Raw genomic sequence first — 9,450 nt, forward strand, 5'->3', positions numbered from 1 at the left:
TGGCTGCGCCCATGCTCAGTCATGTGGAATCCATAGATTAGGGCCTAATTTATTTATTTAAATTGACGGATTTCCTTATATGAACCGTAACAGTAAAATCGTTGAAATTGTTGCGTTTCTATGTTTGTTCAGTATAAAAAAGAAAATAAATAAAACTCTTTTGACGTCCATTTGACAAAAGCTGGATCCCTTCTAACCATGACCTTCGTAAGCGCTTGTTGTTGCTTTAAAGGGATGTGACGTCGGTGGTAAACATGATCACATGAATTGTTGTCATTGATTTGCAGTTTAATTGCGCAAATATGCACTACTTGAAGTAGTTTTCTATATTTACAATACTTGAATTATATGTACGAAAAAGTATTTGTATTTGGCACAAATTAGTAAAGCCTCGCTTCCCCGGCCATAGCGTAACATGGTCACGTCCTTGCTTGAAAGAAAATATATTTTCGCGAGGATTTTTTTTTTTATAGCAAATATTGAACTTAAAAACGTGTCATTATTTAAGAAATATATGCATGTAATAATATGTATTCGTAAATATAGCCCTATATTGGTCTTTATCCTCAAATAGTTTATCTCAAACACCCCTACAACAAGTCTCAACGTGACACTTCCTTGTTTTTCGAAAAGTTTTATTCGGTAGTAGTTGGCTATCTATGGCTAGCACAATTTGACATGGATCCTGTTGAAGTGCATTGATTAACATTTCTTCACCTTTAAGGTTTAGCTTAGGTTGCCCATGGCTGTAAATATAGGCTAGATAAATTGAGAAGTTTAAACTAGTAGGGTAAGATGTTATCCGCGGCCAACGAAGATTTCAGGGTGAAGTTTCCACTACATTCCTTAGTCTGGGAAAATGATTACAGGAAATTGGAAAACGACTCAACAAAGGTAGCTATGTGAAAATATGGACAATGAGCTAGCTATAGGTACTTTTCTGTTTTGCCGCCTTTAGCTAACTAACTACAGATTTATCTGCTTCAAAATGTCTGAAGCTAGCTAGCATGTTACTAACTTGGCTACCTTGATAGCTAACGTTAGCTACTTGGCCTGACATGGATAACCATATACTCTGATTGGCGTAATTCCTAGGCTATGTATGCTCTGCCAGTTTAACCGTTCACGGAATGCCCTGTTGCATTATTGATCATATTAACTACAGTACACACTTCATACAGCATAGCTAGCCGCCTTGTTTACGTTACTACTGGCTACTTTGCATGGGCTATGTCCTACTGTTCGACATCTGGCACAGGCTGACCACTGATTCTTTAAGTATATAAACGCCTTAAGAGCTTAGAAACTGTATTTTCCTACTATAATAACCTAGCTGAGAATTGAGATGTGGAGTGGATAATTATCAGCTAATCATAACCCCAAAATATGGTTGCTTTACTCCATTCTAAATGTTTTTGTGGTCAGTTGAGTATTTGTTATTAACAGGAAATGAGGGAGTTATTTTAACCTGAGCCGCGGTGAACCGGTCTATGGCCCGTGAAGTGCAAAAGTGGTGAGGGAGAAGCGCCCTTCACAAATGAATAGTAATCTCGGCTGCTCGGTCAATGCAGCATTTAGCCTCTTTTAGAATAGGAGAGTGAAATACACTCTCGTCTCTAACATGTAGGCTCAGCATTCTGGAACAGTCCCATTACAAGTTAGAATGTTGAACAAACTCCATTTCAACTTACTTCACCTGTTGTCTTCTGATTTTGACACCATGTCTGAGGTAATCTGATACAAAATATCCACAGGGAAGCTTTATCAATCAGACCTTCAGTATGCTGGTCTGTATATTGATTTGTATTTCCGGTTTTTATTTTCAATACTGACACAATTCGCACAAACACTTGCACAATATGGCCGAGCCAAACCGAACCACATGTTGTCCTGCACAATCAGCTGGCAAATTTTACTAACACTTCCAGATTGAGGAAACGTGCTTCAGATGATACGTTTGGTAACATTTGGCTATTGTTTACATATTGTGCAATGCGTCAGGAGATTGAAAATACAAGCGGCAGTACCTACCGGTGCTGCAAAAAGTTGGGTAAACAACACTTTCCTGTGTATACCCTCTCCAACTCAAAAGGACCAACAGCATGTACAACCGGTAAAGTAAGTGTAAATATTATTTTATTCAACATTCTGGCTTGATGGGACTCGTTTGTAAGCAGATTTCTTTCAGAGTGAATATCCATGGGGAAATCTAATTCAATCACTTTTTACCCGGTGCAAACTCCTCCCACCTGGGTAACCCTGGCCAGATGATCGAATCTCCTCAGTGTAGCTATATCTTCCAGTGTGTATTATGTCGATCTCGAGAGTTTCTCTTTAGGTAGCTAGGCTATTTGTTTTTGAAGGCATTGCAATGCTTGTTTGTTTCTCTCAGAACGACGTCGAGGCTGTGGATCCCAGGGGAAGGACACCGCTCCACCTGGCTGTGTCGCTGGGCCACCTGGAGTCCGCGAGAGTGCTTCTGAGACATGGCGCTGAAGTTACCAAAGAGAATGCCAAGAATTGGACAGGTTAGGCAGGCTATCCTCCATTACATACTGCAATTCAGACCTCTGTGCTTTGCCTTCATTAGCCCTATAAATAGTATGCCAAATTCATGATATTTCTAATAATACATTTACGTCTGGATATTGTCTTTTTTTATTTATGGAATTAATAAAATAAAACGTATATGTAAATGTTAATTAATACCATGACTTTGGCAAACTATTTATATGGCTATGGCTTCATCTGACATGCCTTGGTATTGGACTATTTGTTGGTTGTTAAATTGTGTGATAAAAGTCACTTCCACAAATTGACCTTGGGGGTTTCCGTAACAGTTTCACACACTATGTACGCTTGAATCAGTAGGTGTCTATTCCAGTCGTAGTGGGACACTATTTCTTTCCACTGCTTCACACAATACCTCTTGTTACTACACACACAGCTTACTAGTTGATGCTGGCCGTAACAAATGTATAGAAAAGGAAGAATTGTTATCACAGAAGTATGTTATATGTTAAAAATATCTTGTCATAAGCATGTGTTTGTGTGTAGTGCTGCAGGAGGCAGTCAGCACCGGCGACCCAGAGATGGTGCAGCTAGTGCTCCAGCGGCGAGACTACCTCAAAGCCTCCACAGCTCTGGGAGGAGTGCCTGAGCTTCTGAGCAAGATCCGTGAGGTGTTCTCTCTCTCTCTCTCTCTCTCTGTTTGCTCCCCTCTCTGAAATGTTTTTCACTCATCACAAAAAACTAAGAACTGCAAACTCAAGCCTCTTTTCAATCCCCCCCAGTCCCCAGATTTCTACATGGAAATGAAATGGGAATTCACAAGTTGGAGTAAGTTCTACTTGAAAATCCCCCTTTACAATTGGCCATGTGTGGATGTTTGCAACGTTGTTGTTTACATTGCTTTCCCATCCTTTCCCAGTCCCTCTCGTTTCCCGGGTTTGTCCCAGTGACGTGTGTCGGATCTGGAAGAGTGGGGCCAGCCTGCGTGTGGACGCCACTCTGCTAGGCTTCGAGAACATGACCTGGATCAGAGGTCGTCGGAGCTACATTTTCAGGGGAGATGGTGAGTCCCTTTTTCCCCTAAGTGAGGCTTACACACAACGTGTGTCCTCCTGACCTCTGTTTTAGCAGACCTCATCTTTTATCTCGTCTTTTGCTCTGTTGGCGTATGTTTCATAGTGTGTGTTTGTGCCCATTGGCAGATGCCTGCACAGAGTTGATGGAGGTGAACCATGACGAACAGGTGGTGGACACGGAACGCTTTGACATCTCCAGGGAGATAGAAGACGTAACGCTGGACTCCATGCAACCTGCAGAACAGGAAGTGGCCAAGCGGCTGACCACGCCCATTGTCAATACCTTTCTGGACACCAGGGACATTGCTTTTGAGAGGCAAGACCCAAACCGTACTTTATCTTGTTTGTCTATTGTGTAGTATAATGTGTCTGTTGAAGGATGTGTAAACTTGTATCGGGATTTATAGTGACATGAAATTGTTTTTCACAGAAATAAATCTGGGATTTGGGGTTGGAGGAGTGACAAAACGGAAGTTGTCAATGGTTTTGAGGCTAAGGTTTGTGCATTTATTAAAGCATTCTTGTGTTGTTGATATTGAATTATTTTGTTGCTTGTCTAGGTTTGCTGACCTTATGCAAGTCCCTTTCTTTAATTTGACAAGATCTACAGTAGATTAACTATAGTATGCGGGTATACTGCACGAGTTGTCTTTCTTTTCATTGCAGGTTTTCACTGTGAACAATGTAAACGTGGTGATCCGGACGAGGACAGAGCATCTCACCGATGAGGAGAAGGCTAGAATAAAAAGTATACACACTATGATCCCTCAAGGAGGTGGTAGAGAGACATAACAGTTAGTCTGTATCTGAAATGGCACCCCGTTCCCTACGTAGTGCACTACTTCTGGCCTAAGAGACATGGTCCTTATCTCAGTGTTTAATAAGCAGAGTTGCAGTGTAATAACCCAGAGAGACCCGTCTCGGTTTAGAAGGGGACTTGTTGGAGACCAGCGCTCTGTCAGACACAATAACACTTTGTGTGGATTGTCTCTCTTTTTGGCTTCTAGGTGAGAGGAATGTTCTGGAGTCTCTTCTGGGCACAGTGGAGCAGCAGATAAGTGCTCAAGGGGTAAGAGATCAGCAGACCTGAATTTGAGGTTATTGCGGATTATCCCATCCAATTTTTTTATTACCTACATAGACAGAATCTTACTTGCCTATTTGGTTTATAACGTCTTCATTAAGAATGCTTCGTCTTGGTTCATATTGACATCAATAAGAACGGTGAACTTGGTTTATAATGGCTTCAATAAGAATGCTCTACTCTGGTCATATTGTGGATAGGACCTCACGCTGGAGTACGCGACAGCCAACAACCCCACCGCCATCACACCAGAGGAGTACTTTGACCCTGCGTTTGACCTTGAAGACCGAGACATTGGCCGGCCCATTGAACTTACCATCCGAACCCAGAAGTAAGAAAATTATGCTGCAAAACCCAAGAGAGAGTGAGGCTTTCTGATCAGAATTCATGTCATCAGAAGTCTTGTTTTTATAACGGGTTCCCTCTCAGTTCATATGAAGGTGTTGGTGTTAAGGTTTTAGCATAAGGGTGGTTGTATTGAGATGGGACTACTTTGCAGTGTGCATAATCTACAAATCGCCATATCTACAAATCACTACTCATGATGGGATCAAGATTAGCGATTCTGCGCTTCCTCAAACTGATCCCTCAAACACGATGAGAGTGTTTTCTGGTTCATATTCATTAGGCACCAAACAGAAGAAATCGGGACTGAAACAGGAGGGACTACCGTAACTTGTCCAATAAGAAATTCTTATTTTCATTTTCCGTTGCAAACTGTTTTGCTACGGTGTACAATAATGAATACCACCCTGATGTGTTCAGGTTCAAGGGTACATTGTGGATGAGCGAGGAACACCCCCTCTCCCTGGTGGAGCAGGTCACCCCCATCATCGATCTCATGGCCCGGACCAGCACCCACTTCGCCCGGCTGCGGGATTTTGTCACCCTCAAGTTCCCTCCAGGGTTCCCTGTAAAAATAGGTACAATCACACCTCTGGAACAGCGTGACGAAATGAGAATGTTTCCACAAAATGCTTGTGCCAATCAGCTCATTCAAGCACAACTGTATCAAGCGTCTCAGAGGAGGTCTGCTGATCAAGGATCAGTCCACCCTCTCCATATAACCTTATTCCTTGTGAACTAAAAGGCAAAACGGACCCCAAATCAGCACTCCTACTCTGAGACGCTTTATACATACACATATAAGGTATCGCAATGAAAAGCCCACCATAGAGGTGTTTGCTTATAGATAATGGGATCCGTGGAGTGACCCGTCTTTGTTTCCTCTCACACAGAGATTCCCCTATTCCATGTGCTCAACGCCCGCATTTCATTTGGCAGTGTCAACAAATGCAGTACGGGCGAACCCTTGGAGACACCCCCCTCCGCTGCCACACCCGAGGTGGAGCAGGTGAGGGAGGAGGGAGGCTGCGACGAAGCTTCAGGTAGGCAGAGCACGCCCATGCCGCTGACCAGGGTGTCTAAACATTCGTCCCCGTGGGGTCTGAACAAAACAAATCGCACATTTAGTCATTTTTCAAATGTATTTCTTCAGTTGCATCTAACAGATGAACAACCAATATTAATGTTTCTATCCATATCGCTTTTGGTCGAAATGTCAATATTAACAGCCACCCAGTAACATCATTCTGTATGACTGTTCCCTCCACCCAGTTCCCCCTCTATTCCAGGTGTGCCCGTCGGTGTTCGAGGTGCCCTCACACTACCGCCACCGAGGAGTGGGTGGCAGCCGCCACACGCCAGTGTCAAATCATGACGAGGAGCTACTGCAGTATGCCATCCACCAGAGTCTGCTGGAGTCCGGTGGTGGAGCCCTGGGACAGGTCCTAGATGCCACACACACACACACACCCCTCCTACTCATCTGTTTCACTCCCTATCTGGTCCTCTTGCGCACACGGCCATCCGCCTTAGTGTTCGTCGGTCTGTTCAGGAAGCTGCAATGTTGTAAAACTTCCAGATAGAATGGATTGCGTGGAAACAATATTGTCTGACATAAGGAATAGGGAACTCTGTCCGTTACATTTATGCAAGTTTTATCTGTGACGTGCCAAGAGTTTCACCTCGCTAACTCCACCTTTTTGTTTTGTCCTCTAGGAAGTGACCTGGGGGGATGCCAATGGTGACCTCACAGACCCCATACTCAGTAGCCAGAGTGACGGGTACATCAAGTATTCATGCATATCATTATCTACACTTTTCACTTTTGTCCAAAGTGACTTCCAGTTAGCACATACATTATATTCAGACTATATCCATATCCCTCTGTTGTTCCAGAAGCATCCCAGAGGGGGTGCTGGTGGACTTGGGAGACACCACGTCGAGTCAGGCGAGCTCGGGCACCTCGGCCTCCAGCCCCGACACTGACCTCCGCATGGCCATGGAGCTGTCGGCCCAGGCCCAGGCCGAGGAGGAGAGGAGGAGGAAGGAGGAAGAGGAGGAGCTGGAGAGGATATTGCAGCTCTCGCTCACAGAGAAGTAAAAAAAGGAAAATAGGAGGGGAAAAAATTATAATTAAGGCCATGCCTTGCCATAACTGCATTAACTTTTCGTTGATCAAGAAGCAGCCACCACCACTCCCCCAATCCGCCCCCTCCCACCTTCCTCCTTCACTACAATCTGCCCTGACCCCGGAAAAACATCCATGTAACATATGTCAAACAAAACCATCTGTATTTAATACTTTAATACCTATTTTTGGTTAAAAAAGCAACAAAAAACAGATATATTGCTATATTTGTATTTCTATATAACACTTAGGCTCTGTCTTAAAAGTGTAGAAGCTGTCAAATCCTTGATTCCTCCCGTCCTTTTAAAACAGAGCCAAAGCCACTCCGCTCTCCCGAAGAGGTATCCAGGTATTCTTTGATATTATTTTGGGAAGGATTTCCATTGGAGTGTAAGGGTTCCAACAAGTGATTGTGTTTGTTGGGTGTTGCGAAGATGGGGTTAAACTTGTGACTGGTAGCTGCTTTAGTTGTGGCTCTGGATGTTTGTTGTTTTAGAGCCCTGGGTCATGTTCATTAGGCACCAAATGGAAGGGAGCAGAATGAAACCGGGAGGGGCTACCTGCACATTTTCAGTTTCCTGTTGCAAAAAGTTTTAACATGTTTTATTTTTTTATTAAGATGACCCTGGAAATGGCATTCCAGTCACACAGCCATTCGAAAGATTGAATATCTCAGGGTTCCATTGTTCTACAGTCCATCTGAAACTAGTGAAAGTGCAGTATGTTAGTTTATTGTGGACACATCGAACATGGTTTTCTGGTCATCAATATGGATTTTTTTTCTACTTTGAACAGAATATCATCAAACAATATGACTTGCTGGTGCTTCCAACCCTTTTTCTTCTTGTGCTGCAAGAATTCATGTTTTGGATTCGTGTCGTCATTGACGCAATGTTAAAATGAAAGTGAACTACATGATCATTCAAACAGGTTTTGACTTGCCCCAGATACCAGGTTTTATTCAATTGGGATAAGGGCTTGTTATGTAAGAGGGGTTGATCTTGTTGGCCATGGTCACTGGGCACCATCAAGCATCAGAACCTCAACAAAGCAATAGCAGAAGCCGCTGTGCCTACCTGTGGATGACAAAGGAGCATACACACGGTTCAGTGGTGCTCGCAAACAAAACAAGGTCGAAACATTGATTATCGTAGGCTATCCATTGTCTAACACTTTTTCCTTTCTTAAATGTCAAAGAATCTGTCCATTAGACTTCAAACTCAACAGGGTTCTAAGGACTCCTGTTAGGGCTGTCTTTTTTAATCTTGAAACTACAGAGACCTGTGAACTGAGTGACGTGTGAGATCTGCTCCATGTAGCATCATCATTTTGTACTGAAGGGAGCGATCCCCTCTAACGTTCCCAATCCCAAATGGAGGTTACCTACAGTGCCTTCAGAAAGTATTCATACCCCTTAACTTTTTCTACATTTTTAGTTACAGCCTTATTCTAAAATTGATTAAATTGTTATTTTCCCCTCATCAATCTACACACAATAACACAATGCAGGTGCTTCTACACCTGCATTGCTTGCTGTTTGGGGTTTTAGGCTGGGTTTCCGTACAGCACTTTGAGATATCAGCTGATGTAAGAAGGGCTATATAAATAAATTTGATTTGAACACATAATGACAAAGTAAAAACAGTTATTTATGAATAAAGTATTCAGACCCTTTACTCAGTACTTCGTTGAAGCACCTTTTGGCAGCGATTACAGCCTCGTGTCTTCTTGGGTATGACGCTACAAGCTTGGCACACCTGTATTTGGGAAGTTTCTCCTATTCTTCTCTGCAGATCCTCTCAAGATTTGTCAGGTTGGATGGGGAGCATTGTTGCACAGCTATTGTCAGGACTCTCCAGAGATGTTCAATCGGGCTCTGGCTGGGCCACTCAATGACATTCAGAGACTTGCCCCGAAGCCACTCCTGTGTTGTCTTGGCTGTGTGCTTAGGGTTGTTGTCCTGTTGGAAGGTGAACCTTCGCCCCCAGTCTGAGGTCCTGAGCGCTCTGGCGCAGGTTTTCATCAAGGATTTCTCTGTACTTTGTTTCGTTCATCTTTCCCTTGATCCTGACTAGTCTCCCAGTCCCTGCCGCTGAAAAACATCCCCACAGCATGATGCTGTCACCACAATGCTTCAGCATAGGGATGGTGCCACGTTTCCTCCAGACGTGACGCTTGGCATTCAGGCCAAAGAGTTCAATCTTGGTTTCATCAGACCAGAGAATCTTGTTTCTCATGGTCTGAGAGTCTTTAGGTGCCATTTAGCAAACTCCAAGCGGGCTGTCGTGTCCCTTTTACTGAGGAGT

At 43.5% G+C, this 9,450-nt stretch overlaps 2 protein-coding genes across 3 annotated transcripts in view; one reads left to right on the forward strand and one right to left on the reverse strand.

Annotated features, from left to right (window-relative positions):
• The window catches only part of LOC106580097 (ARF GTPase-activating protein GIT2), a 35,980-nt gene extending 34,082 nt beyond the window's left edge, over positions 1 to 1,898 (reverse strand). Inside the window, exon 1 of the mRNA XM_045702973.1 lies at positions 1,692 to 1,898. The gene's annotated coding sequence lies outside the window, so the exon portion shown is untranslated. The remainder of the gene's footprint in view (positions 1 to 1,691) is intronic.
• Positions 228 to 8,767, forward strand: LOC106580099 (ankyrin repeat domain-containing protein 13A). Of its 2 annotated transcripts, XM_045702977.1 has the most exons (16): positions 228 to 894; positions 2,002 to 2,118; positions 2,393 to 2,528; positions 3,058 to 3,182; positions 3,294 to 3,339; positions 3,431 to 3,574; positions 3,714 to 3,903; positions 4,018 to 4,084; positions 4,254 to 4,335; positions 4,595 to 4,656; positions 4,872 to 5,002; positions 5,437 to 5,594; positions 5,910 to 6,059; positions 6,289 to 6,458; positions 6,733 to 6,797; positions 6,913 to 8,767. In XM_045702977.1, the coding sequence occupies exons 1-16, from the start codon at positions 796 to 798 to the stop codon at positions 7,115 to 7,117; spliced, it is 1,947 nt and encodes a 648-aa protein (XP_045558933.1). In that variant the 5' UTR covers positions 228 to 795; the 3' UTR covers positions 7,118 to 8,767. The 2 variants fall into 2 exon arrangements, with proteins under 2 accessions (XP_045558933.1, XP_014016239.1); XM_014160764.2 differs by lacking the exon at positions 2,002 to 2,118 and having other exon boundaries at positions 230 to 894; positions 6,913 to 8,766.
• Positions 8,768 to 9,450: the final 683 nt, after the last annotated feature.

The sequence above is a fragment of the Salmo salar genome, chromosome ssa20 (genome assembly GCF_905237065.1).
Source record: "Salmo salar chromosome ssa20, Ssal_v3.1, whole genome shotgun sequence".
In the NCBI taxonomy this organism is placed as follows: Eukaryota; Metazoa; Chordata; class Actinopteri; order Salmoniformes; family Salmonidae; genus Salmo; species Salmo salar.

Excerpts from the sequence above, each read along its gene's own strand:
- LOC106580099 (XM_045702977.1), top strand. The coding sequence starts at position 796 with ATGTTATCCGCGGCCAACGAAGATTTCAGGGTGAAGTTTCCACTACAT. Across the intron at positions 3,575-3,713 it reads CTACATTTTCAGGGGAGATG|ATGCCTGCACAGAGTTGATG; the intron begins GTGAGTCCCTTT and ends GCCCATTGGCAG. Across the intron at positions 5,595-5,909 it reads AGGGTTCCCTGTAAAAATAG|AGATTCCCCTATTCCATGTG; the intron begins GTACAATCACAC and ends CCTCTCACACAG.